Source organism: Pongo pygmaeus, chromosome 20 (assembly GCF_028885625.2).
Source record: "Pongo pygmaeus isolate AG05252 chromosome 20, NHGRI_mPonPyg2-v2.0_pri, whole genome shotgun sequence".
NCBI classification, from domain to species: domain Eukaryota; kingdom Metazoa; phylum Chordata; class Mammalia; order Primates; family Hominidae; genus Pongo; species Pongo pygmaeus.
The window spans coordinates 17,956,555-17,984,459 of NC_072393.2; the positions used below are offsets into that span (position 1 = coordinate 17,956,555).

General features: G+C 52.1%; 1 protein-coding gene across 3 annotated transcripts; it reads left to right on the forward strand.

The window, feature by feature from the left end:
- NIBAN3 (niban apoptosis regulator 3) lies at positions 1-26,333 on the forward strand. Of its 3 annotated transcripts, none has more exons than XM_054465970.2 (15): positions 1-129; positions 3,461-3,591; positions 4,967-5,092; positions 6,306-6,420; positions 10,128-10,295; positions 12,041-12,156; positions 12,239-12,343; positions 12,508-12,670; positions 13,305-13,495; positions 14,975-15,133; positions 16,158-16,274; positions 16,365-16,472; positions 19,471-19,582; positions 22,224-22,307; positions 24,554-26,011. In XM_054465970.2, exons 1-15 carry the CDS (start codon positions 75-77, stop codon positions 24,664-24,666), a joined length of 1,863 nt encoding a protein of 620 aa, XP_054321945.2. In that variant the 5' UTR covers positions 1-74; the 3' UTR covers positions 24,667-26,011. The 3 variants fall into 3 exon arrangements, with proteins under 3 accessions (XP_054321945.2, XP_054321947.2, XP_054321946.2); XM_054465972.2 differs by lacking the exon at positions 24,554-26,011 and adding an exon at positions 26,069-26,333 and having other exon boundaries at positions 9-129; XM_054465971.2 differs by lacking the exon at positions 24,554-26,011 and having other exon boundaries at positions 9-129; positions 22,224-22,465.
- The last annotated feature ends 1,572 nt before the right edge of the window (positions 26,334-27,905 follow it).

A 27,905-nucleotide genomic window follows, 5' to 3' on the forward strand; every position in this document is an offset into this window, starting at 1 on the left:
AGGTGCCCCTGAGCCGAGGAACACAGGCGGTGGTCGTAGGGAGGGGAAGGGGAGCCCCAGGAGACGGCAGCAGCATGGGCGGGCGGCCCTCGAGCCCTCTGGACAAGCAGCAGCGGCAGCACCTAAGGGGTGAGCAGCCGGGGAGGGGACAGGGTGGGAGTCCGGGTAGGTGGGGGCTCCAGCCATTGGGTCCACATGCTCCATGCAGCAGATGGGGTTCGATTCAGACCTAGGGTTGTCAAAACACACAGGATGCCTTCTTAATGTAAATTTCGCACAGTGAGTCTTTTGTTATTGTTGAGACAGGATCTTGTCTGTTGCCCAAGCTGGAGTGCAGTGGTATGATCATGACTCACTGCAACCTTGGCCTCCTGGGCTCAAGTGATTCTCCCGCCTTAACCTCCCAAGTAGACGGGACCACCATGCCCAGCTAATTATTTCATTGCTTTTTTTTTTTTTTTTTAAATAGAGACAGGGTGTCCCTATGTTGGCCAGTTTGCTTTTGAACTTGTGGGCTCAAGCGATCCTCCTGCCTCAGCCCGAATAGCTGGGACCACAGGCGTTTACCACCACACCTGGCTAATTTTTTATTTTGTTTTTGTAGCAACAAGGTCTCACTATGTTGCCCAGGCTGGTCTTGAACTCCTGAGCTCAAGCGATCCTCCCACGTCCACCTCCCAAAGTGCTGGGATTACATGCGGGGAGCCACTGTGCCCCGCCTGCATCTTATTTTTAGTATAAGTATATCCCAAATTTTGCATAGTGCACACTTATGCTGAAAACCGATTACCCCTTTATGTTTTTGTTGTTGTTGTTGTTGTTGTTTGAGATGGAGTCTCCCTCTGTTGCCCAGGCTAAAGTGCAGTGGCACAATCTTGGCTCACTGCAAACTCCACCTCTAGGATTCAAGCGATTCTCCTGCTTCAGCCTCCCGAGTAGCTGGGATTACAAGCATGTGCCACCACGCCTGACTAATTTTTGTATTTTTAGTAGAGATGGGGTTTCACCATTTTGGCCAGGTTGGTCTCGAACTCCTGACCTCAGGTGATCTGCTCGCCTCAGCCTCCCAAAGTGCTGGGATTGCAGGTGTGAGCCACTGTGTCCAGAAGACTGTGTCTTCCATTTTTATTTGGTAAATCTGGTGACCTGATTTAGGGCAGGGCTTCAGGTGGGAGGCATGGGGCCAAGTGGAGGGTGTCCCAGACCCAGCCAGGCCCTGAGGGATGTCTTCCTGAGTGGGCAGGGACCAGCAGGCCCCTCAGCAGGATCCTGGGGATGGAGGCTCAGTTCCCAATTTGAGACTAAGAGGGGCCTGTGCTAGATTCAGTGCCGTTCGGGCCCCTCTGTCCTCATATGTGGGGTGAGCACCTGTGCTGGGCGCTGGGGACATTGTGGGGTTGGTATTGGCCTTACCCTCACAGGCTCATGGTCTAAACACCTTCCCTCTCGTGGCTCTGCTATGTGGGGCTTCTGTGCCCAAGGTGACCTCATGGCACAGAACGGCTGCTGGAGCTCCAGCCATTGGGTCTACATTCCATGCAGCAGCATGGAAGAGTGTTTTCTTGGTTTTTGGGTCAAGTCATGACCCAAAATTGCATGGTGAGAATGATGGAGAGAGCTCACATGTTCCTCGAGTGTGGGGAAGAGCAGAGGTGGATGACTATCCACTGAGGAGACAATGATCAAGCCAGGGCTGGAAGGATGTGATGCCGTTGGAAGGAAGGAGATACGAGAAGAGCATTTTGGACAGGAGAAACAGCATGTGCTAAGACCAGTGATGTATCTTGCAAACAAACAATTCACGTTCACACCCTGGTCATTCCCTCATTTGCTGTGTGCCCTTTGGTGAGTGACTTCACCTCCCTGGGCTTCATTCTCTTATACGTAAAATGGGGATAGCAACAACGCCTAGCTCATGGGAGTGGGGGCATTGTAAGGATTCAAAGAGTTATTCTTTGTAGCACTGGGAATTATTTTTCCCCCTGATAGTGGCTTAAACAAGACAAGGATTTTTTTTTTCCCTCAAACTGAGAGGTGTGGAGGCAGGCAGGCTAGTAAAAGTTAGACACCTAAAGTCCTTTCATCTCATGGCTCTGTCATGTGTGGATTCCTGTGCCCAAGGTAGCCTCGTGGCACAGAATGGCTGCTGGAGCTCCGGCCATTGGGTCCACATTCCGGGCAGCAGAATGGAAGTATGTTCTATTTACAGTCAAGTGTACACGCCTTAGGGCAACAGCTCAAAGAGCGAGTCACCCATCACCCATATGACTACTTCCCAGATAGAACAGGATACAGGGCATCTCCATCACTCACAGAAAGTTCACTTGTGTGCTTTGGAGCTTTAAAAGCTTTTGAAAAGCTCCCCAGGTAAAGCATATGGGGACACTTTTGGGTGTGATGGATCCGCTCATTATCTTGATTGTGGTGAGGGTTTCATGGATGTGTGATTATGTCAAAGCTCAGCAAACCATATGCGTACATGATACATGAGCTATAAGTGAAGGTGTGGCTCAACCTGTATTCCCAGCACTTTGAGAAACCAAGGTGGGAGGATCACTTGAGGCCAGGAGTTTGAGACCAGCCTGGATAACTTAGCAAGACCTTGTCTCTACAAAAATAAAAAAATTAGCTGGGCATGGTGGCCCGTGCACATGATCCCAGCTACTGGAGTGGGGCTGAGGTGGGAGAATCACTTGAGCCCAGGAGGTCAAGGCTGCAGTAAGCTGAGATTGCACCACTGCACTCCAGCCTGGGGGACAGAGACCCTGTCTCAAAAAAAAAAAAAAAGTACAAGACAAGCGGATCACTGGAGCTCAGGAGTTCAAGACCAGCCTGAGCAACATGGCGAAACCTCGTCTCTACTAAAAATAGAAAAATTAGTCAGTCGTGGTGGCAGGTGCCTGTAGTCTCTGTAGTCCCAGCTATTTGGGAGGCTGAGATGGGAGAATCACCTGAGCCCAGGAAGTAGAGGTTGCAGTGAGCTATGATCGTGCCACCGCACTCCAGCCTGACAACAGAGTGAGACTCCATCAAAACAAAAAACAAAAAACAAAACAAAACAAAAAACCCGTCTCTACTAAAAAATACAAAAATTAGCCGGGCATGATGGCGTGTGCCTGTAGTCCCAGCTATTCGAGAGGGTGAGGCGGGAGAATTGCTTGAACCCGGGAGACAGAGGTTGCAGTGAGCCGAGATCGTGCCACTGCACTTCAGCCTGGCGACAGAGCAAGACTCCATCTCAAAAAAAAAAAAAAAAAAAAAAAGAAGCTCCCTCACCCAGCCACATGGATGGAAACAGGCATGGAGGGTGAAGGATGAATGGAATTTGGTGACAACTTGTCCGGCAGCTCAGAATGACTATAGGAGCCCCCAGGTGGCTTCCCTGTCTGTTTTGCCCTCCCCAAGCAGGTCTCCTGAGCAGATTCAATTTGCTGGGTTCACTGTCGCCTTGTCCCTGCAGGTCAGGTGGACACCCTGCTGAGGAACTTCCTGCCCTGCTACCGCGGGCAGCTGGCAGCGTCTGTCCTGCGGCAGATCTCTCGAGAGCTGGGCCCTCAGGAGCCGGCCGGAAGCCAGTTGCTACGCAGCAAAGTGGGTGTTGTGGGGGCAGAGGACATTTGAGTGTCGGGGGAGGGTCCTGGAGGAGCCCTCCCTAGGCCATGCTTCCAATCTCAGACCTTTACCATTGCCATAGGATGACTTTAAATATTCATTGTTTAAATAAACATTCACTGAGTGGCCAAGCAAGATGGCTCACGTCTGTAATCCCAGCACTTTGGGAGGCCAAGGCGGGCGGATCACCAGAGGTCAGGAGTTCAAGACCAGCCTCGCCAACGTGGTGAAACCCCGAAACCCCATCTCTACTAAAAACACACACACAAAAAATTAGCCAGACCCTGTGGCGCGCACCTGTAGTCCCAGCTACTCGGGAGGCTGAGGCAGGAGAATCGTTTGAACCTGGGAGGTGGAGGTTGCAGTGAGCCCAGATTGCGCCACTGCACTCCAGCCTAGGCAACAGAGCTAGACTCTGTCAAACACACACACACACACACACACACACACACACGCACACACACAAAACCATTCACTGAGCATGTAATTCATGCCACATCATGGGCTGGGCATGAGGGGACACAGCCGTTGTCCAGTGACAAGGACAGATCCTGTGGTAACCTCTGGGGTTCACAATCTGATGGGAGATAGAAGACTCCAAACAAGTTAGCATATCGTGATGTGGAATGGAGTAACTTTTTTTTAGATGGAGTTTTGCTCTGTCACCCAGGCTGGAGTGCAGTGGCGCGATCTTAGCTCACTGCCACCTCCGCCTCCCAGGTTCAAGTGATTCTCGTGCCTCAGCCTCCCGAGTATCTGGGACCACAGACACCCGCCACCATGCCTGGGTAATTTTTGTATTTTTAGTAGAGATGGGGTTTCACCATGTTGGCCAGGCTGATCTCGAACTCCCGACCTCAAGTGATCTCCCCACCTTGGCCTCCCAAAGTGCTGGGATTACAAGCATGAGCGCCTGGCCTCCAGACATCTATGGAGCCATGAAGTTGTGTGCCCCACACAACTTACTCAGTCTTCACCCCCTTGGTAGATGAGTCTTTGACTGATGAGGAAACTGAGGCACAGAGAGGCCAAATGGCCTGCCCGAGGTCACACCGCAGAGGTGTGATTTGAACCTGGGATCCACGCTTATAACTAATGCTTGGTCCCACGCTCCAATCGGGGCTGAGATTTTTTGCCTCTCCAGAACGCCCCACTTCCCAGCTGTGCCCACCCAGGGCAGGGGGCTCCAAGAGCTGTGGACGCAGAGCCCCTTCCCGCCTGGGACTCTCCCTGTCCAGCCTGGGGCATCACAGGACCTTAGCGTCACCCCAGGATACAGCGGGTGTCTGGGTGGTCGAGCCACAGGGACATCAGCCCACAGCCCCCTGACACCCACTGCTCCCTCCTCCTGCAGAAGCTGCCCCGAGTCCGTGAGCACCGAGGACCCCTGACCCAGCTTCGGGGCCACCCACCCCGGTGGCAGCCAATCTTCTGTGTTCTGCGTGGGGACGGCCGCCTAGAGTGGTTCAGCCACAAGGAGGTGCGTGATTGGCACGTGGCCTTTCTGCTTCTGGGTCCCTCCTTCCCACCCCCGCCAGCCTCAAGGTTTGTGGGATCCATATCTCAGCATAGCCCCACCTCTATCAATCACCCAGGATGAATCTTGGGCCCCTGTGTGTTTGGCCTGTTGTAGGCAACCATCTCGTCCCATCCCCTGCTGTGCTGGGTGGGTAAACTGAGGCCCAGGCCAGGGATAGGGTTGTGGTCAGTATCAGAACTGTGGTTTCAACCTCTTGGGGCCTTTGCAAGTCACACCTCTGGCCGCTCTGCTTTCTGGCTGGGGAGCTTGGAGCGATCACTACCTTTTTGAAACTCAGTTTCCACTTCTGTGAAATGGGATGGTGATGTTTCACACCATGTAGGGCTTCGAGGGTTCAACAAGAGGGTCCTCAGACAGCACTTGGGACCGGCCCGGCACATGGGGAGCCAGTGGGTGCTGGGAGCTCAGGGACTGAGGGAGGAAGGGAGGGAAAGGGGAAAGGGAAGGAGGGAGAGAGAGAGGACAGGAACAGGAGGAAGGAAGGGAAGGAGGGAGGAAGGGAGGAAGTTATGGGGACAGAGGTAGGATGGATGGAGGGAGAGAGGAGGAAAAAAAAGGGAGGGAGAGCCGGGCCTGGTGGCTCACGCCTATAATCCCAGCCCTTTGGGAGGCTGAGGCGAGTGGATCCCTTCAGCCCAGGAGTCCAAGAACAGCCTGGCCAACATGGTGAAACTCCGTCTCCACTAAAAATACAAAACCTAGGGCCGGGCATGGTGGCTCAGGCCTATAATGCCAACACTTTGGGAGACCGAGGCGGGTGGATCACCTGAGGTCAGAAGTTCAAGACCAGCTAGGGCAACATGGCGAAACCCCATCTCAATTAAAAATACAAAAATTAGCCTGCTGTGGTGGCGGGTGCCTGTAATCCCAGCTACTTGGGAGGCTGAGGTGGAAGAATTACTTGAACTCGGGAGGTGGAGGTTGTGGTGAGCTGAGATCGCGCCACTGCACTCCAGCCTGGGTGACACAGTGAGACTCTGTCTCAAAAACAAAAAAAAAGAGAGGGAGGAATGGAGGAAAGGAGAGGGAGGGAGGGGTGGGAGGGGCAGAGGATTTTTCAGCTCATCTGAAATCTTCCCTTGGTGGTATAGTTGGGACACAGAAGCCACAGTTCAGACCTGTCCCAAGTTGGTTCTCTGGGTACCTTTTGTAGGAATATGAAAACGGGGGCCAGTGCCTTGGCTCCACAGCTCTGACGGGATACACACTCCTGACTTCCCAGCGAGAATATCTCCGCCTTTTGGACGCTCTCTGCCCTGAATCCTTGGGTAAGGGTCCCGGGGTTCCCAGGAACAGGTTTCTCCACCCCAGCATCATTAACATGTGGGGCCAGATCATTCTCTGCGGTGGGGGCATCCCGTGTACAGCAGGGCGTTAAGCAGCATCCCCGGCTTCCACCCACTCCATGCCTGCAGCAGCACCCGCCCTGGGTGTGACAACCACCAATGTCTCCAGCATTGCCAAGTGTCTCCCGGGGGCAGCGTTGCCGCGGGTGAGCATCCCTACTCTGGAAAACAAACAAACAAACAAACACCCACTCTTGCAAGGGTGAGGGGGAGAGTTAGGTCATGGGACCAGAATCAAAATAGCAAAGGATAAAAACAGTAAAATCTGGGATGGATGCAGTGTCTCATGCCTGTAGTCCCAGCTACTCGGGAGGCTGAGGTGGGAGGATCGCTTAAGCCTGGGAGGTGGAGATGGCAGTGAGCCGAGATTGCCCCACTGCACTCCAGCCTGGGCAATAGAGTGAAACCCCATCTCCAAAAACAACAACAAAAACAATTAAAAACAATAGGCTGGGCACGGTGGCTCATGCCTGTAATCCCACCACTTTGGGAGGCCGAGGTGGGCGGATCACTTGAGGTCAGGAGTTCGAGACTAGCCTGGCCAACATGGTGAAACGTCGTCTCTAGTAAAAATACAAAAATTAGCCGGTGTAATGACATGTGCCTGTAATCTGAGCACTTTGGGGGACCAAGGCAGGTGGATCACCTGAGGTCAGGAGGAGACCTCATGAGGCCAGCCTGACCAATATCGTGAAACCCTGTCTCTACTAAAAATACAAAAGGTAGGCCGGGTGCAGTGGCTCACACCTGTAATCCCAGCACTTTGGGAGGCTGAGGCGGGTGGATCATGAGGTCAAGAGATCAAGACTATCCTGGCTAACACGGTGAAACCCCATCTCTACTAAAAATACAAAAAATTAGCCAGGTGTGGTGGTGGGCACCTGTAGTCTCAACTACTTGGGAGGCTGAGGCAGGAGAATGGCGTGAACCCGGGAGGCGGAGCTTGCAGTGAGCCGAGATCGCGCCACTGCACTCCAGCCTGGGTGACAGAGCAAGACTACATCTCAAAAAAAAAAAAAAAAGAAAAAAGAAAAAAGAAAAAGAAAAGAAATTAGAGAAGGAACAATTCCAGGCATGTGCCTGGCAAATACTCAGCACTGGGCTTGCACTATCTCATAAAGTCTGCCCAGCAGGCAGGCCCATCACTAACTACCCCATTTCACAGATAAGGACATTGAGGCTGAGGATTGTCACACAGTTAGTCAAGGGCAGAGCTAGAATCGCACCCTCTGCTTCACCTAAAAGCTATCTTGCTGTCAAAGGACACAAAGATGTAGTCTGCTGAGATGTTGATGCTGCTCAAAACATCAGAATCTGCCCAAATACCCATCTCTTGAGGGTTGATTAAATATATTATGGCGTGGCCCTTTGGTAATGAACAGTGAGCTGGCTGCGGTAGCATGTGCCTGTAGTTCCAGGTACTTGGGAGGCAGAGACAGGAGGATCCCCTGAGGCCAGGAGTTCCAGACCAGCCTGGGTAACATATTGAGACCCCCATCTCCACAAACATTTTAAAAAATAAAATTACCTAGGTGTGGTGGCACGTGCCTGTAGTCCCAGCTACTCAGAAGGCAGAGGCGGGAGGATCACTTGAGCCCAGGAGTTAGGGGCTGCTGTGAGCTATGATCACACCATTGAACTCCAGCAGCCTGGGCAACAGAGCCAGGCCCTGTCTCTATTTAAAAAATAAATAAATAAATAAAAGCCCGGGTGTGGTGGCTCATGCCTGTAATCCCAGCACTTTGGGAGGCCAAGGTGGGCAGATCACCTGAGGTCCCAGCCTGGCCAACATGGCGAAACCCCATCTCTACTAAAAATACAAAAATTAGCCGAGCGTGGTGGCACACGCCTATAATCCCAGCTACTCAGGAGACCGAGGCAGGAGAATTGCTTGAACTTGGAAGGCAGAGGTTATAGTGAGCCAATATCGCGCCACTGCACTCCGGCATGGGAGACAGAGCAAGATTCCATCAAAAAAAAAAAAAAAAGCCAGGTGGCTCACGCCGGCAGTCTCAGCACTTTGAGAGGCCAAAGTGGGAGGATCACTGGAGCTTAGGAGTTTGAGGCCACCATGAGCTATGATCACACCACTGTACTCCAGCCTGGGCAACAGAGAAAGACTCCATCTCTGAAATAAAAATAAATTAAAATTTAAAAACAATAAATAAAAGAAAGCAAAACTTAGCCACTGTAAGTGTCCCAGACGTATCAAGGAGCAAAATGACCAGTTCCAAGGCAGAAAATCCCATCTTGTCACAGATATGCACCTCACACAGTTTCATGCAGATTTTAGAATCTGGAGAATTGTCCCTTAAGCTATTAACAGTCATTGTCGTCTCTGGGGGGCTGAGGCTGGAAGGCTGAGATGACCAGGAGCTTCCACCTTCTGGGATTATTGATTTCCTTTTCTTTTCTTTTCTTCTTCTTCTTCTTTTTTTTTTTTTTTTTTTTTTTTTTTTGGACAGAGTCTTGCTCTTGCTCTGTCTCCCAGGCTCAAGTGCAGTGGCATGATCTCTGCTCACTGCAACCTCCGCCTCCCAGGCTCAAGTGATCCTCCTGCCTCAGCCTCCCAAGTAGCTGAGACCATAGGCACCTGCCACCACACCCTGCTAATTTTTGTGTTTTAGTAGAGACGGGGTTTCACCACGTTGGCCAGGCTGGTCTCGAACTCCTGACCTCAAGTGATCCGCCTGCCTCAGGCTCCCAAAGTGCTGGGATTACAGGCATGACCCACCTCGCCTGGCCTGGATTGTTGGGTTTTATTGCAGTCTGTGTTTATCATGCTGGAAAGTGGAACAAAACACTGGAAACAGGAGACCCTAAATATTTCTTTTCATTTACTTATGTTTTTAATAAAAAATACCTTGTGCAGGCTGGTCTGGAACTCCTGGGCCCAAGGGATCCTCCCACTTCAGCCTCCAGAGGTGCTGGGATTACAGGCATGAGCCACCGCGGCTGGCCCCCAAATAAATTAACTAAAGCTGAATTCACTTATTTTTTCTTGTCAATAATTCTAGGTCATCGGTATCACTGTTAACCCTATTTGGGCAGGAAAATCACAGCTCATGAAAACGTGTGCCCTGGTCATAGAGCTAGAAAGTAGCTTGGCCAGGCTGGGCACAGTGGCTCACACCTGTAATCCCAGCACTTTGGGAGGCTGAGGCGGGCAGATCGCTTGAGCTCAGGAGTTCGAGACCAGCCTGGGTAACATAGTGAGACCCTGTCCCTTTTGTTAAAAAAAGAAAGAAAATGAAAGTGCTTTGGTCAGGTTGGAACCCAGGTCTGACTGACTCCAAAACCCCACATAAAGCTGGACTCAGATAACATCCCAGCTTGAATGGATTGGTGGTGGCTGCCAGGAGGACTGTATTAAGGATGCTGAGGCTGGAAAACAGTGCTGGGATGGATTGGTGATGTCTGCCTTGGGCATGCAGTGGAAGAAGGTGACCCTGCCTCCCCCAAAACTGTGCCCCGCCCAGTGCTGTTGGAATAAGGACGGTGGCAAGTATCATGGTGTGGCTCATATTTATCGAGCAACTGCCCATGCCAGGGACTGCTGTATGCATTTCAGGGGTATTTTCTCCTAGTGAATGAACGTCTAGAAGATGCGACCTCCTGTTTGTTTTCAGGAGACCATACTCAGGAAGAGCCTGACTCCCTCTTGGAAGTGCCTGTGAACTTCCCGCTGTTCCTGCAGCACCCCTTCCGCCGGCACCTCTGCTTCTCTGCAGCCACCAGGGAGGCACAGCATGCCTGGAGGCTGGCCCTGCAGGGTGGCATCCGGCTTCAGGGCACAGGTGGGTCTCAGGACGGGTCAGACATTTGTGGGGCTAATAGACTGGGGTCAGACGGCTCAGCCTCTGTTGGCCTGGGACCTCTCCAGGCCTCACTTTCTTTACCCAGAAAATGGGTTTTTAGGCCAGGTGTGGTGGTTCATGCCTGTAATTCTAGCATTTTGGGAGGCCAAGGCAGGCAGATCACCCGATGTCAGGAGTTCGAGACCAGCCTGGACAACATGGCAAAATCCTGTCTCTACTAAAAATACAAAAATTAGCTGGGCATGGTGGAAAGCACCTGTAATCCCAGCCATTTGGGAGGCTGAGGCAGGAGAATCACTTGAACCTGGGAGGTGGAGGTTGCAGTGAGCCAAGATCGCAGCACTGCACTCCAACCTGGGCAACAAGAGCAAAACTGCATCACACACACACACACACACACACACACACACACACACACACACACACAAAGGAGAAGAAAATGGGTTGTTGGGGGAGCCAGAAGGGACACCAGGCAGTTGTGAGTGACTAGGGCTGTAACAGAGACACACAGGGTTCTATGGGAGCTCAGCCTGAGGGACGGGGGTTAGAGCAGGCTTCCCAGATGAGGGGAAGCTGGGGTCTGTAAAAGATGAAGGGCTAGCCGCCGGGCGCGGTGGCTCACACCTGTAATCCCAGCACTCTGGGAGTCCAAGGCGGGAGGATCACGAAGTCAGGAGATCGAGACCATCCTGGCTAACATGGTGAAACCCCATCTCTACTAAAAATACAAAAAATTAGCCGGGCGTGGTGGCTGACGCCTGTAGTCCCAGCTACTCTGGAGGCTGAGGCAGGAGAATGGCATGAACCCGGGAGGCGGAGCTTGCAGTGAGCCGAGATCGCACCACTGCACTCCAGCCTGGGCAACAGAGCGAGACTCTGTCTTAAAAAAAAAAAAAAAAAAAGATGAGGGGCCAGCCAGATGAAGAAGGGGAATAGGTCAGGCACAGTGGCTCACGCTTGTAATCCCAACTTGACACCAAGAGCTCAAGACCAGACTGGGCAACATGGCAAAATTCCATCTCTACAAAAAATACAAAAGTTAGCTGGGTGTGGTGGCATGAGCTTGTGGTCTCAGCTACTCAGGAGGCTGAGGTGGGAGGATCACTTGAGCCCAAGACTTGGAGGCTGCAGTGAGCAATGATCATGCTACCGCACTTCAGCCTGAGCAACAGAGAGACCCCCCGAGAGAGAGAGAGAGAGAAAAGAAAAAAAGAGGAGAGAAGAGAAGAAAAGAAAGAAAAGAAGGAAAAAGAAAGGAAAGAAGGAAAAAGAAAAAGAAGGAAAAAAAGAAAGAAGAAAGAAAAGAAAGAAAGACAGAAAGAAAGAAAGAGAGAAAGAGGGAGGGAGGGAAAGGAAGGAAGAAAGGGAGGAAGGGAAAGAGAGAAAGAAAAAAGTAGGGCAGCAGCAGGACTGACACACACAGTTGGGCAGGTTGTTGACTGCACAAACGATGCAACTAGAGGAACAGCTAATGGCTGCAGTATGTATGGCCTGAACTGCTGGTCACGGGGCTATGGCTGCCAGTAGAGGGTTCCTTCTAAGTTGAATAAACGTGATAGTCTTGGGGGACTGTGTTCCCTTTGGAGGGCATTGCCTATACAAAGTTCCAGAGATGGGTGAGACTTGGGTGTTGGGGACCTGGCCAGGCGGAGGGCTTCCTCCCCGGGCCATGGGGAGCCAGGCAGGGGAGCTACCAGCAGGCACTGAGGAGCAGCCCCTCTCAGTCCTGCAGCGAAGCCAGGCCCCTGCTGCCCGGGCCTTCCTGGACGCCGTCCGACTCTACCGGCAGCACCAAGGCCACTTTGGCGACGACGACGTGACCCTAGGCTCAGACGCCGAGGTCAGTGCCCCGCAAGGCCTCACCCGGGACCCCCAGGACCCCTGCTGGCCGACCGCGGCGCCCATGGCCCCCTCTCCTGCAGGTGCTGACCGCGGTGCTGATGCGGGAGCAACTTCCCGCGCTGCGAGCCCAGACCCTTCCTGGCCTGCGGGGGGCAGGCCGCACCCGCGCCTGGGCCTGCACCGAGGTATGCACGGCGTCCGGATCCGGGATAGGGGGCGGGATGCGGGCGTTCGGGTTCCCCTCCCACGACTGTCGCCTAAGCCCTCTCCCGATCTCTCTGACCCCCATCCCCGCCCCGTGTCTCGGCTGTGTCCCGCCTTCCTGTCCCCCCTCGACCGGTCTGGGCAGCTTCTAGACGCCGTTCACGCAGATGTCCTGGCCGGGGCCTCCGCCGGGCTCTGCGCCTTCCAGCCCGAAAAGGACGAGCTGCTTGCGTCGCTGGAGAAGACGATCCGCCCGGACGTGGACCAGCTGCTGCGGCAGCAGGCGCGTGTGGCGGGGCGGCTGAGGAGTGAGACCCGGGGGCGGGGCGTGGGCTGGGAGGGGCGAGGCGATGCTGGGGGAAAAGGGGCGTGACCTAAGCGAAGAATGGGTTTGGAGTTACGTGAAATGAGGGGCGTGGTCATAGAGGGGCGGGGCCAAGCCTAGGATGTGAAAGGGAACGGATGGGGAAGGGGCGGGGCCAAAGCAAGACGGTGGGCGTGGTCTTGTCGAGGCACTGGGGGCGGGGCCTAGAGTCTGTCCCGAGGACACCAGGTCCTAAGGGGGCTGCGTGGATACAAAAAGGGCGGGGCCTCAGCGGGGGATAGGCGTGGCCTTGAGGCTGAGGCTCGAGGAGTTGAGGCCCAGAGCCGGGCTAATGCGGGTGGGCGGGCCTGGGAAGTAGAACGGCGGAAGAGGGGCGGGGGTAAAGGCTGATACACGGGCAGGGGTGGGCCAAGGTGGCCCCTACAAAGACCCAGGTGGGAATCCTGACTCGGCCCGCCCCTCCGAGGCTCAGTTTTCTCATCATTACAATGGGTAGAAGAGGGCGCTCAGCGTCCCTGCTCGCGTCCCCCTCGCCCTGCTGAACTAGGGCCCCTGCACATCCCCATCTGTGAGGCACCTTGCGTAGGGGACTCCAGACCAGTATCTTCCACTCCCAGCGGATATCAGGGGACCGCTCGAGTCGTGCCTGCGCCGGGAGGTGGACCCGCAGCTGCCCCGGGTCGTGCAGACCCTGCTGCGCACCGTGGAAGCCTCGCTCGAGGCGGTGCGGACCCTCCTGGCTCAAGGCATGGACCGACTGTCCCACCGCCTGCGCCAGAGCCCCTCGGGCACGCGGCTGCGCAGGGAGGTGAGCTCCCGTGGGTAGGGGTTCAGTGAGCCAGAGGGTGATGTGTTAACTTGAGTCTTTCCTGTGGAGAATCTTCACTGAATTTGTTCTAGGCTGCTTTTTACTCATTGTGGACCCATCACCATGCTATGGTCACTGGAGCACAATTTTTGTTTGTTTTTTTGTTTTTGAGACAGGGTGTCGCTCTGTCATTCTGGCTGAAGTGCAGTGGCACAATCTTAACTCACTGCAGCCTCGACCTCCCGGGCTTAATCAATCCTCTTACCTTAGCCTCCCAAGTAGCTGGAAATACAGGCGCACGCCACCAAGCTCAACTAATTTTTTAATTTTTTTGTAGAGATGGGGGTCTTGCTTTGTTGCCCAGGCTGGTCTCAAACTCCTGGGCTCAAGCGATCTGCCTGCATTGGCCTCCCAAAGTGCTGGGATTACAGGCGTGAGCCACTGCACTAGCCATGGAGCACAGTTTAAAACGCGAGGGGAAAGGAGTTGGATGAGAAAAGTGGCAATTTAGCAAAATCAGTCTGAGGTCATCCCCCAAACTCCTCCTCCCATTCCCCTGTAGGGCAACAGCCCAGAGAATTCTGCTCAAGGCAGGTCACCTCAGTGCATCCGATACACAAGTGGCACCTAAAATACATACATACATACATACATACAGTAGCACCTACTATGTGCCAGGCAACCTTCAACTCATTCTTAAGCCTCCATTTCCTAATCACCTTCTCCAGGAACTGTCCCTGGTCCCGTCTATGTCTTGCAGTAGCCTGTGCTTCTCTTATCACAGCCTGACTTTCATACCACCGTGGGTGATTTCTATACTTTGTCTCCCCTAATTTGTAAGCAGAGACTGGCTTAGAGTATTCCATTTCTGCAGCCCCAGGGCCCAGCACAGAGAGAACATGAGATGGTATTCATAGATCCAGGGCCAGGAAATGTGCTCATTTCCTCTCAATTGTGCCAGCATTGCTTGTTATAGTTTTTTCAGGTTTTATCATTTTTATGTCCATGACACCGTGCCTCACTGCTACTTATTTTATTTTATTTTGTTTTTGAGACAGAGTCTCATTCTGTCGCCCAGGCTGAAGTGCAGTGGTGTGATCTTGGCTCACTGCAACCTCCTGGGTTCAAGCAATTCTCATGCCTCAGCCTCCCAAGTAGCTGGGAGTACAGGTGTGTGCCACTACACCTAGCTAATTTTTGTATTTTTAGTTGAGACAGAGTTTCACCATGTTGGCCAGGCTGGTATCGAGCTCCTGACCTCAAGTGATCCACCCACCTCGGCCTCCCAAACTGATGGGACTACAGGTGTGAGCCACCATGTCTGGCCCACCGCTATTGTATTATGAGTTTCTTTGGTGACAGCTGAGGCGGGATGTATTTTCATTCGTGTTTCTCCTTTGGTGAATTGGTAATGGGGTCCTTGGCCCTTTGCAATCAGCTGACAGCATTTTCCCCCCAAAACTGCTTCCGGGAACACAGGTTTACTCATTTGGGGAGATGCCGTGGGACTTGGCGCTGATGCAGACATGCTACCGTGAGGCCGAGCGGAGCCGGGGGCGCTTGGGGCAGCTGGCAGCACCGTTTGGCTTTCTGGGGATGCAGAGCCTTGTGTTTGGGGCCCAAGATCTTGCACAGCAGGTGAGGGTGAGCGGGAGGCTGGGATGAGGCCAGGCTGTGAAGACAGCCTCCACTGAACTCCTGCTAAGTGTGCCCTGGAGAGACCACGATGATCGAGACAACACAGCGGGGCTGCCAGTCTCATGGGGACATGAGCCCGTGACCAGGCAGCGGCCACATGTGGTGAGCAGAGCTGGGGCAGGATGTACAGAGAGCGCCGAGGACGTTCCTGATCCATCTGTGGGGTTGACAGGACTTTCAGGAGGAGGGGACTTCCAACATGAGAGAGCAATGGGAGGAATGGGGCTGCCACCAGTCCTGAGTGAATAGTGTTGAGAGCGCTTGTCTGCATTTGGGGAACGTGGAGCAATTTTCCAGAAATGGGGAAGATAGGCCGGCGACATGGACGGGCAGATCGCGCAGTGCCTTGAGCATGGGGCTAAGGGGTGAGCTCTTTCCTGAGGGCAATGGGGAGCCAGAGCAGGTATGTGAGCAGGGGGAGGGCATGGCTGGATTTAAGGTTTAGGAAGCTCTGCCTGCCATAGGGAGCACAGGCTGTTGGGGGCAGGAAAAGAGTAGGCAGGGAGGAGGCCTGCACCAGGATGGGGGATGTCAGTGGGGAGAAGCAATAAGTGTTTTGAAGTCTGAGATGGGACCTGCTGATGGACATGGTGACAGAAGAAGACAGAGAGTGAGATGATCCAGCACTACCTGGCACAGTTGTTCAGTTTGTGCACTGCACAAAAGCACTCAGTGGAGGAGGCTGAACTCTGGCTGATTCTCTACTCCCCATTCTGGGCACCCTGGCACCATCCCCCAGAGGGAAGGGGCTTTCTGCCAGTTTGCACATAGTCCCCCACAGACTAGACAATTCCCCAGGTCCTGAGAGGAGGGGAAAGGTGTTTCCTGGGACAAGGAGGAGGAGGTTGGGCAGAGGTGGCTGGTTGGGGCAGGCCGGATGCTGAGAAGGGGTCAGCTGGGCAGGAGTGGGGCCCGGGAGGCTGGAGCACAGATTCTGGGTTCATCACGGCATCTCCTCCCACAGCTCATGGCTGACGCCGTGGCCACCTTCCTGCAGCTGGCTGACCAGTGTCTGACCACGGCCCTCAACTGTGACCAGGCTGCCCAGAGGCTGGAGAGAGTCAGGGGGCGCGTGCTGAAGGTGTGGACTGTGGGTACGGGGTGGCATGGGGTGGCAGTGGGCCTGGGTGCTCAGATGGTTGCTGGATGCACCGCTGGCTGTGTTGTGCAGAAATTCGAATCGGACAGCGGGTTGGCGCAGAGGAGGTTCATCCGAGGCTGGGGTCTCTGCATCTTTTTACCTTTTGTGCTGAGCCAACTCGAGCCAAGCTGCAAAAAGGTGAGTTAATGGGAAGCATGCAAGAGGGTCTGACAGCATCACCATGCATCCACGTAAAGTGGGCAAGAATGCTCTTTGAGGCTGGGTGCAGTGGCTCACGCCTGTAATCCCAGCAATTTGGGAGGCCAAGGTGGGCGGATCATGAGGTCAGAAGTTTGAGACTAGCCTGGCCAACATAGTGAAACCCCGTCTCTACTAAAAATACAAAAAATTAGCCAGGCGTGGTGGCAGGCGCCTGTAATTCCAGCTACTCAGGAGGCTGAAGCAGGAAAATCGCTTGAACTCGGGAAGGGGAGGTTGCAGTGAGCCAAGATCGCGCCATTGCACTCCAGCCTGGGCGACAGAGTGAAACTCCGTCTCAAAAAGAAAAAAAGAATGCTCTTTGATCATTAGAGACCATTTGACCTTAATCCTAGCACTCTGGGAGGCCAAAGTGGGGGGATTGCTTGAGGCCAGGAGATCAGTCTGTACAACATAGTGAAACTCCATCTCTATAAAAATACAGAAGTTAGTCAGGCGTGGTGGCGTGTGCCTGTGGTCCCAGCTACTCCGAAGGCCAAGAGGTGGGAAGATCAATTGAGCCTAGGAAGTCAAGGCTGCAGTGAGCTAGGATCGCACCACTGCACTCCAGCCGGGGCAACAGAGCAAGGGCCTGTCTCAAAAAAAGAGACTTCCATACCCTGAGCCCTGGAGCTGGGTCAGGTGGCTTTTCTGGGCTTCCACAGTGCCCTCTGCTTCACCTATGATGGGGATCATTACCCTGTGTCTGCCAAGGAAGAGCTGGGATGGGTCCCACACATCGCATATCACCCGGTGACATGGGCATCAGCGGAGGGAGGAGGCGGATGGAGAGTGTGGGTAAGGGTTGGTTAGGGAGTTACCAGGGAGTCAGGAAGGATCTCCCTGTGAAATGAAGGCATGGGCCATGTCCCGGGAAGGGCATTCCAGGCAGAGGGCACAGCATGTGCAAAGGCCCTGAGGCCTGACCGTGCCTGGTGTGTTGGAGGAACAGTGACAAGGTGGGTGTGGCTGAAGCTCAGTGAGTGGAAGACTGGGAAGGAGGTCAGGGGGAGTCCTAGGTGCCTAGGCACACAGGGCTTATGGGCACCAGGCAGGTGTCTGACATGGGTACAAACAGAATCCTCTAGAGGAAGTGGCTGGGAGTTGGGGAAGTCCCAGCTGAGACACTCATACTATTCCCCGTGAGGTGTGATTTTCTGTGCCTAATTAATCCCATGAATCCTTTCCACAACGCTAGAGAATATGGGCCACTGAGTCCATTTTAAAGATAAGGAAACTGAGGCCAGGCGTGGTGGCACATGCCTGTAATACCAGCACTTTGGGATAGTGAGACCCCCACCTCTACAAAAAATACAAGAATTCGCTGGGTGTGGTGGTGCACGCCTGTAGTCCAAGCTACTGGATCACTTGAGACTGGGTGGTCGAGGCTGCCGCGAGCCATGACTGCGCCACTGTAGTCCAGCCTGGGTGACAGAGCGAGACTATTTTATTTTATTTTAATTTTATTTTTAGATGGAGTCTCGCTCTGTCACCCAGGCTGTAGTGCAGTGGTGTGATCTTGGCTCACTGCAACCTCCGCCTCCCAGGTTCAAGTGATCCTCCCGTCTCAGCCTCCCTAGTAGCTGGGATTACAGGCACCTGCTGTAGGGACCAGCCCCACAGGGTCGGTGGGTCTCTCCCCGTGTGCGGAGACAAGAGGGTGTAGAAATAAAGACACAAGACAAAGAGATAAAAGAAAAGACAGCTGGGCCCGGGGGACCACTACCACCAAGTCGCGGAGACCGGTAGTGGCTCCGAATGTCTGGCTGTGCCGTTATTTATTGGATACAAAGCAAAAGGGGCAGGGTAAAGAGTGTGAGTCATCTCCAACGATAGGTAAGGTCACGTGGGTCACGTGTCCACTAGACAGGAGGCCCTTCCCTGCCTGGCAGCTGAGGCAGAGAGAGAGAGGAGACAAAGAGAAAGACAGTTTATGCCATTATTTCTGCATATGAGAGACTTTTAGTACTTTCACTAATTGACTACTGCTATCTAGAAGGCAGAGCCAGGTGTACAGGATGGAACATGAAGGCGGACTAGGAGCGTGACCACTGAAGCACAGCATCACAGGGAGACGGTTAGGCCTCCGGATAACTGCGGGCCGGCCTGACGGATGTCAGGCCCTCCATAAGAGGTGGAGGAGCAGAGTCTTCTCTAAACTCCCCCAGGGAAAGGGAGACTCCCTTTGCCGGTCTGCTAAGTAGCCGATGCTTTTCCCTGACACTTTTCGCTACCGCTAGACCACGGTCCACCTGGCAACGAGCTTCTTCCCAGACACTGGCGTCACCGCTTAGACCAAGGAGCCCTCTGGTGGCCCTGACCGGGCATAACAGAAGGCTCGCACTCTTGTCTTCTGGTCACTTCTCACTGTGTCCCCTCAGCTCCTATCTCTGTATGGCCCGGTTTTTCTCCTAGGTTATGATTATAGAGCGAGGATTATTATAACATTGGAATAAAGAGTAATTGCTACCAACTAATCATTAATGATATTCATATATAATCATATCTAAGATCTATATCTGGTATAACTATTCTGGTTTTATATTTTATTATACTGGAACAGCTCATGTCCTCGGTCTCTTGCCTCAGTGCCTGGGTGGCTTGCCGCCCACAACCCGCCACCACGCCCAGCTAATTTTTGTACTTTTAGTAGAGACAGGGGTTTCACCATGTTGGTCAGGCTGGTCTTGAACTCCTGACCTCGTGATCCACCCGCCTCAGCCAACCAAAGTGCTGGGATTACAGGCGTGAGCCACCGCGCCCGGCCTGTTTATTTTAAAATAAAAATATTTAAAAATAAAGGTAAGGAAACTAAGGCCCAAGCCCCGCCCCCCAACCCCACAGCTAATCAGGCCCAGGGCTAGGGCAGAAGCCTGTGTTGTAGGCCTCTAGAGGGGCCCTCCTCTCCATCCGAGCCCCTAACCCGCCATGGTTCCAGGAGCTGCCTGAGTTCGAGGGGGATGTCCTTGCCATGGGCAGCCAGGCTCTGACCACTGAGGGCATCTATGAGGACGTCATCCGGGGGTGCTTGCTGCAGAGGATTGACCAAGGTGAGTCCTGCCCTGCCATGGCTCAGAGGAGCCTGGCGTCCCCTGGCTGTATGTACCGAGCCCCACCAGGGCCACATCGACTCTCACTTCCTGTGAATAATTGCCATTTGACCTTAAGGCAGGACTTGGCCTGAGGGGGTCCAGGGTAGAGGAGCTCAGAGGGACAGGGATGGATACTCTCTGAAGGAAGGGCCGTTGGATTGGGGATGTGAGGGTTGTATAGGAGTTCTCAGGATGAGAAGAAGGAGGCACAGTTCAAAAACTACCCATAGAGGCTAGGTGTGGTGGCTCACACCTGTAATCCCAGCACTTTGGAAGGCTGAGGTGGGCAGATCACTTGAGGTCAGGAGTTTGAGACCAGCCTGTCCAGCATGGTGAAACCCCGTCTCTACTAAAAATATAAAAAATTAGCTGGGCATGATGGCACATGCCTGTAGTCCCAGCTACTTGGGAGGCTGAGGCAGCAGAATTGCTTGAACCCAGGAAGTGGAGGTTGCAGTGAGCCAAGATCGCGCCATTGCACTGCAGCCTGGTGACAGAACGAGACTATGTCTTTTTTTTTTTTTTGAGACAGAGTCTCGCTCTGTCGCCCAGGCTGGAGTGCAGTGGAACGATCTTGGCTCACTGCAACCGCCTCCTCCTGGGTTCAAGTGATTCTCCTGCCTCAGCCTCCTGAGTAGCTGGGACTACAGGCATGTGCCACCACGCCCAGCTAATTTTTGTATTTTTAGTAGAGATGGGGTTTCACCATGTTGGTCAGGCTGGTCTCAAACTCCTGACATCGTCATCCTCCCCTCTTGGGCTCCCAAAGTGCTGGGATTACAGGCGTGAGCCACCGCACCCGGCCAAGACTCCATCTTTTATTTTTTATTTTATTTTTGAGATGGAGTCTCACTCTGTCACCCAGGCAGGAGTGCAACGGCGTGGTCTCGGCTCACTGCAACCTCCGCCTCCTGGGTTCAAGCCATTCTCCTGTCTCAGCCTCTGAGTAGCTTGGGACTACAGGTGCATGCCACCACACCCGGGTAATTTTTGAATTTTTAGTAGAGACAGGGTTTCACCGTGTTGGCCAGGCTGGTCTTGAACTCCTGACCTCGTGATCCGCCTGCCTCGGCCTCCCAAAGTGCTGGGATTACCGGCGTGAGAGACTCCGTCTTAAAACAAACAAAACTATGGATAGACATGTAAATTTATTCATTTAACAACCACTCCCTGTTTTTCTCTGGGCTGGCATTGAGGCCCTAGAGGTTTTCAGACTTGGAGTTGGCCTCTTAGGAGCTCCTGAGCTGGGAAGGAGCTCCAGAAACATCTTTCTCCCTCCTGCTTCCTGAGTTCATTCATGAATTAATTAATGCCCATGATCACTGAGATGTGTGCACTGATTGGGGGGTGAACAGGATGCAGTGGGGATTCAGGGAATGTTAGCATCCATGCAGCCAGCACAAGGGCACGGAGCGGGAGGCTGGAGGCTGCTGGAAGATGTGCAGGGCCTTGAATGACAGGCAGAGGAATTTAGACTTATGGTGCAGGCAGTGGGGAGCCATGGAGGGTGTGTGAGCAGAGGTCAACAGAAGCCAGACTGGAAGTGAGGGAGGAGGCTGAGGCCCCGGTTCTGGGAACAAAGGACAGGCCCGAGCAGGGGCAGTGGCCAAGGGAACAGAGACTAGGAGGGAGGTGCAGGTGGGAGCTGGAGGTGCCAGAAGTGTTGGGCTTCAGGTGTCACTAAGTGAAGGAGAGGGGTTCCACAAGATAGGGAAGGTGTGTGGAGAACAGAGGGGAATCTCAAAGAGCCCTCATTTGAAGGAAAGAGGAAGAACAGACATAGAAGGGGTGAGGTCAGCGGCCAGGCACGGTGGCTCACGCCTGTAAACCCAGCACTTTGGGAGGTTGAGGAGGGTGGATCACTGGAGGTCAGGAGTTTGAGACGAGCTTGGCCAACATGGTGAAACCACGTCTCTACTAAAAATACAAAAATTAGCTGGGCATGGTGGCACATGCCTGTAGTCCCAGCTACTTGGGAGGCTGAGGCAGGAGAATGGCGTGAACCCAGGAGGCGGAGCTTGCAGTGAGCCGAGATTGCACCACTGCACTCCAGCCTGGGTGACAGAGCGAGACTCCGTCTCAAAAAAAAAAATTTTTTTTTTTTAAAAATAAGGTGAGGTCAGAGAGTTGGGAGACACCCCCATATATGGTGGGTTCTTGGGAGCCAGAGAATGAGGGAGAGGATGTGTCTGTGAGCATCTAAACAAGAAAAACAGAGCTTCCTTAAAATAGCAGAAGTTTTAAATAGGAAAAAAAGCTATTTTCTGACTGCAGAATTAAATCCAGAAACAGTTGACCTCAATAAGTTTCTCTTCCTAGAGATTTTATGTATCCTTAAGTGGGTCCATCCTGAATTGATTTGTGATGTCTGCCTAGAGCAGCATGTTGGGAGGTGGGACTGGCAGTGTCCAGGCTCGGTGAAGGGTGCAGGGATCAGTTAGCAATGTCTGCCATGGGTGTGGGCTTGGAGAGAGGCTCTATGCGAGCCACCTGTTTAGGATTTCTGCTTGAGACATTTGTAGTCTCTCTGGGAAAATGCAGGGAAGCCCCTTGATGCCTGGGCTTCCCCAGGTGTGTCCAAGAGTTCATCTCATTTCAGAATTGAAAAAGACCCTTGGTGCCAATGATGTATCCTGCACTCTGGACGGCTGCTTGGAGGTCCCATGGGAACAGGAGGGAGCAGGTGGGGAACTTCACAGGCTTCTGAAACATGCCAGTGATTGCTGGGGGTGGGGAGGTGGGGGCCCACATGGGGTGTATGGGATTGTCGTGAGTGTGGGTTCATGGATGGAACAGAATGCACTTTGTCTCCTTATCCAGCCAGCCTGGCCAAGCTCATGAACAAGCTCAGTGGGAAGTTGTGGAGTGCATCTGAGCCACAGAGGGACCCTCTAAACCCAGGCTCTGACATGCATGTGAGCTCAGCCTTCGGGGACTGAGATTGTGGTGAATTTGTGTCCCATCTCTCTCTCTCTCTTTTTTTTTTTTTTTTGAGACAGAGTCTATTTCTGTTGCCCAGGCTGGAATGCATAATCTCAGCTCACTGCAACCTCCTCCTTCCAGGTTCAAGTGAATCTCCTGCCTCAGCCTCCCGAGTAGCTGGAACTACAGGCGGCGCATGCCACCATGCCCAGCTAATTTTTGTATTTTTAATAGAGACGGGGTTTCACCATGTTGGCCAGGCTGGTCTCGAACTCCTGACCTCACGTGATCTGACTGCCTCAGCCTCCCAAAGTGCTGGGATTACAGATGTGAGCCACCACGCCCAGCCTTTGTATCACATCTCTAATCCCAGGACTTAGGGGGCATCTCCCAATGGCTACTTCCTGTTGCCAACTTGGAAAGGGAGATTGTAGTGACAGGGGCCTTAGGTTTACCATCAGCAAGAGCTTGCAAGATGGGCATAATTTGGGGGATTTTTTTTTAATGCAGCAATAGCTAACTAATACACTTCCTAGCTGATCTGGGACAGAGAAACTGATCAATATTTACACTAACTTGGATAAATAGTTAAACAGTCCTAGAAAGACTTCTAAGGCCAGGCACAGTGGCTCATGCCTGGAATCCCAGCACTCTGGGAGGCCAAGATAGGTGGATTGCTTGAGCCTAGGAGTTTGAGACCAGCCTGGGCAACATAGCAAGACCCCGTCTCTACAAAAATTTTAAAAATTAGTTGGGTGTGGTGGAATGCACCTGTAGTCCCAGCTACCTGGGAGGCCCAGGTGGGAGGATTACTTGAGCCGTGGAGATGGGGCAGCATTGAACTATGATTGCACCACTGCCCTCTAGCCTGGGCCACAGAGAGAGACCCTGTCTCAAAAACACAAACTAACAAATACAAACTTATGAGTGTTAGAATATTTCAGGATTTGCAATTGGATGTGAGGGATTGTAGATGGGCCCCTGAATTTATTTAACCAGAACCAAACCAACGGGCATTTGGTTTCTAGTCTTCCATACTAACAGCCAATGCCACAGGGATTAATCTTGTACTTACTTTTTTTTTTTTTTTGCAAGTGCAGGTTCCTGTGGGCAAATCCCGCAGGAACCTCAGAATTTAAAGTATGTGTGTTTGTCATTTCAACAGAGGGCTGTCCACCAGGGTAGCCTCACCTGGTGCCCCTCACCTTTGTTCAGGAGGTTTAGGAGCTGCTTTTAGCTCCTTTTTGAGAACCATCTTTCCTATCCTTCACCCTTTCATCTTTTGGCTGCTTATACATTTCTTTTTCTTTTTATTTATTTATTTATTTTTTTTGAGACAGAGTGTCGCTCTGTCGCCAGGCTGGAGTGCAGTGGCAGCATCTTGGCTCACTGTAACCTCCACCTTGCGGGTTCAAGCAATTCTCCTGCCTCAGCCTCCCTAGTAGCTGGGATTACAGGCGTCTACCACCATGCCCAGCTACTTTTGTATTTTTAGTAGACACAGGGTTTCACCATGTTGGCCAGGCTGATTTTGAACTCCTGACCTCAGGTGATCCGCCCGCCTCGGCCTCCCAAAGTGTTGGGATTACAAGCGTGAGCCACTGCACCCGGCCTACATTTCTTTTTTTTTTTTTTAATTATTTTTTGAGATGGAGTTTCGCTCTTGTCACCCGGGCTGGAGTGCAATGGTGTGATCTCGGCTAACTGCAACCTCTGCCTTTCGGGTTCAAGCGATTCTCATGCCTCAGCCTCCCGAGTAGCTGGAATTACAGGCACCCACCACCGTGCCCAGCTAATTTTTGCATTTTTAGTAGAGACGAGGTTTCACCGTGTCGGCCAAGCTGGTCTTGAACTCCTGATCCTTGGCCTCCCAAAATGCTGGGATTACAGGCATGAGCCATTGCACCTGGCCAACATCTCTGTTAACTCTGATTTTTAAATCCCTTATTACATGCCAGGCATCTGACACATCTGATTTTTGATGTCCGTATGTTTTCCCTTACACAGATGAGGAAACTGAGGCTGAGCGAGAAGGAGGGGCTTGTCCCAGGCAGCCAGACTCTGGCACCCAGATCCAGCCACTCTGCCCACCGCCTTCTCGAGGAACATTCCGGAGCTGAATCTTCACCCACATCTATCTTGTTTCTATTGGATAAATGTCTACAAGTGGAATTTCTGGGCCAAAACGGATGTGCCATCTTTAGGCTTTTGTAACCCCTGCAACTTCTGAAAACTGTGCCATTTTATACTCCAGCAGCAGCATTTATTTGTGTATTTTCTCCAAGCCTTTCTTTATTTTAATTTTTTTTTTTTTTTTTTTTTTGAGACGGAGTCTTGCTCTGTCACCCAGGCTGGAGTGCAGTGGCAGGATCTCGGCTCACTGCAACCTCCGCCTCCTGGGTTCGAGCGATTCTCCTGCCTCAGCCTCCCGAGTAGCTGAGATTTCAGGCGCCCGCCACCATGCCCGGTTAATTTTTGTGTTTTTAGTAGAGATGGGGTTTCACCATGTTGGCCAGGCTGGTCTCAAACTCCTGTCCTTAAGTGATCTGCCCGCCTCAGCCTCTCAAAGTGCTGGGATTACAGGTGTGAGCCACCGCACCTGGCCTAATTTTTTTTTTTTAAATAATAGAGACAGGGTCTCGCTATACTGCCCCAGGCTGATCTCAAACTCCTGGACTTAAGCAGTCCTCCTGCCTTGGCCTCCCAAAGTGCTAGGATTATAGGAGTGATCCACCATGTCCAGCCTCCAAATCCTTTCTAAACACTAGGACTTTTCATAAAAAGAAAAAAGCTATGCCAATTAGACACACACAGAAATCTCATTATTTTATTTTGAATTTCTTTGACTAAATTGAACTTACAAATAAGTTTATTATGGCCAGGTGTGGCAGTGCACACCTGTAATCCCAGCACTTTAGGAGGCTGAGGCAGGCAGATCACTTGAGCTCAGGAGTTCAAGACCAGCCTGGCCAACATAGGGAGACCTCGTCTCTACAAAAAATACAAAATTAGCGGCCGGGAGTGGTGGCTCACGCCTGTAATCCCAGCACTTTGGGAGGCTGAGACAGGTGGATTGCTTGAGCCAAGGAGTTTGAGACCAGCTTGGGCAACGTGGCGAAACCCGTCTCTACTAAAAAATAAAATAAATAAATTAATTAATAAAATTTTTAAAAAGCTGGGCTGAGATTGGAGATTTACCTGAGCCTGGGAAGTCAAGGCTGCCGTGAGTGGTGATTGCACCACCGCACTCCAGCCTGGGTGATGGGAGTGAGACCCTGTCTCAAAAAACAAAATCCAAATATGTTGATTAGCCATTTACATGTTTGTAGTTTTTGCTTTTTTTTAATTTCAGTGAATTGCCTGTTCATAGCTTTTTTCTACTTTTCAGGAGTGTTTGTATTTTTCTTATTGATATCTAATAACTTTTTATATCTGAAGGATATGAAAGCTTTGTGATACAGGTTACAGATTTTGGGGTTTTTTTTCTCCGCTTGCTGTGAGCCTTTTGGGTTTGTTTCCTAGCTCCAAATCTTAACTTGGTGTCAAGTTTCCTGGCTGGGAGACAAGCTTTTACCGACTTCCTCTGCTTGCCAGCAAAGTCATCTGCTAACTGGATATTGGCAGCCTCTCCGCTGTCTTGCAGCTGCTTCCGGAGTGAGTTCCACAGGGATTCCCCTGTGTTCTTGGTTCAGCTTGCAGAGGGACTTTCACACTCCATGGAGACCGTTTCCTCCCATTCTGTCTGGAGTTTTCAGCCTACCCCAAGATAATGAGATATTCCTGACCTTTCCACCTATTTCCCTCCAACCCCACCTTCCGAAATACATTTGCTCAATACATTTGCACTTCACTGGCTTCTTTAGCTGTCTTCCTTTTACCCGGGACAGGATGTAGATGTTAATTCTGGAACAATTGCAGCTACAAGAATTTGTCGTCCTGCCCCTTTTGAAAAACCATTGTTTGCCCTTGGGTCTAAATCCTTCCAGATGGGATGGGATGTATCTTGTCACCTCCTTTTTCTAAATATGGAAAGACCTTTCCTCATCAAGTCCACAGAGAGTAAATTTGTTTTTACCTTTTTTTTTTTTTTTTTTTTTTTGAGACAGTGTCTCACTCTGTCACCCAGGCTGGAGTGCAGTAGTGCAATCTTGGTTCACTGCAACCTCCACCTCCTGGGTTCAAGTGATTCTCCTGCCTGGGCCTCTGGAGTAGCTGGGATTACAGGCGAAGCGCCACCAAGACCGGCTAATTTTTTGTATTTTTAGAAGAGATGGGGCTTCACCATATTGACCAGGCTGGTCTCGAACTCCTGACCTCAAGTGATCCGCCTGCCTCAGCCTCCCAAAATGTTGGGATTACAGGCGTGAGCCACTGCACCTGGCCTGTATCATTCTTAAAAATTAAGTTTTAGCGGGGCATGATGGCTCACTGGTAATCCCAGCAGTTTGGGAGGCCGAAGGGGGAGGATTACTTGAGCCCAGGAGTTTGAGAACAGCCGGGACAACATAGTGAGACTCCATCTCTACAAAAAATTTAAAAATTAGCTGGGCGTGGTTGAGTGCACTTGTAGTCCCAGCTACTTGGGAGGCTGAGGCAGGAGGATCAGTTGAGCCCAGGAGGTTGAGGCTGCAGTGAGCCATGATCATGTGATCATGCCACTGCACTCTAGCCTGAGCCACAGAGTAAGACCCTCTCTGTGAAAATAATAATAATAAGCTGGGTGCGGTGGCTCACGCCTGTAATCCCAGCACTTTGGGAGGCTGAGGTGGGCAGATCACGAGGTCAGGAGTTCGAGACCAGCCTGGCCAATATGGTGAAACCCCATCTCTACTATACACACAAAAATTAGCTGGGCGTGGTGGCGCGTGCCTGTAGTCCCAGCTACTCAGGAGGCTGAAGCAGGAGAATCGCTTGAACCCGGGAGGTGGAGGTTGCAGTGAGCCGAGATCGCGCCACTGTACTCTAGCCGGGGCAACAGAGTGACACGCTGTCTCAAAAAAAAAAAAAAAAAAAAAAAAGAAAAGAAAATAATAATAATAATGTTCAGGTGTATTTAAGTTTTTATTGTTTTTAAAAATAGAGGCACGGTCTTGCTATGTTGCACCACTGCACTCCAGCCCGGGCGACAAAGCCAGACTCCGTCTCAAAAAAAAAAAAAAAAGTGTGATACTAAGTCAATGAACTTGAAAATGCGGCACTAGAGTATTGGAAAACAATCCCTTGGCAGCGTTTCCATGAAAACACGGCCCTTGTCTCTGGAAGAGCTTGTGCTCAGAACGGTCCATTATCATGCCCTGGCTCCATTTTCACGCCAACCCTGTAGGGTCTCTATGATCTCATTTTATAGATGGACAGACTG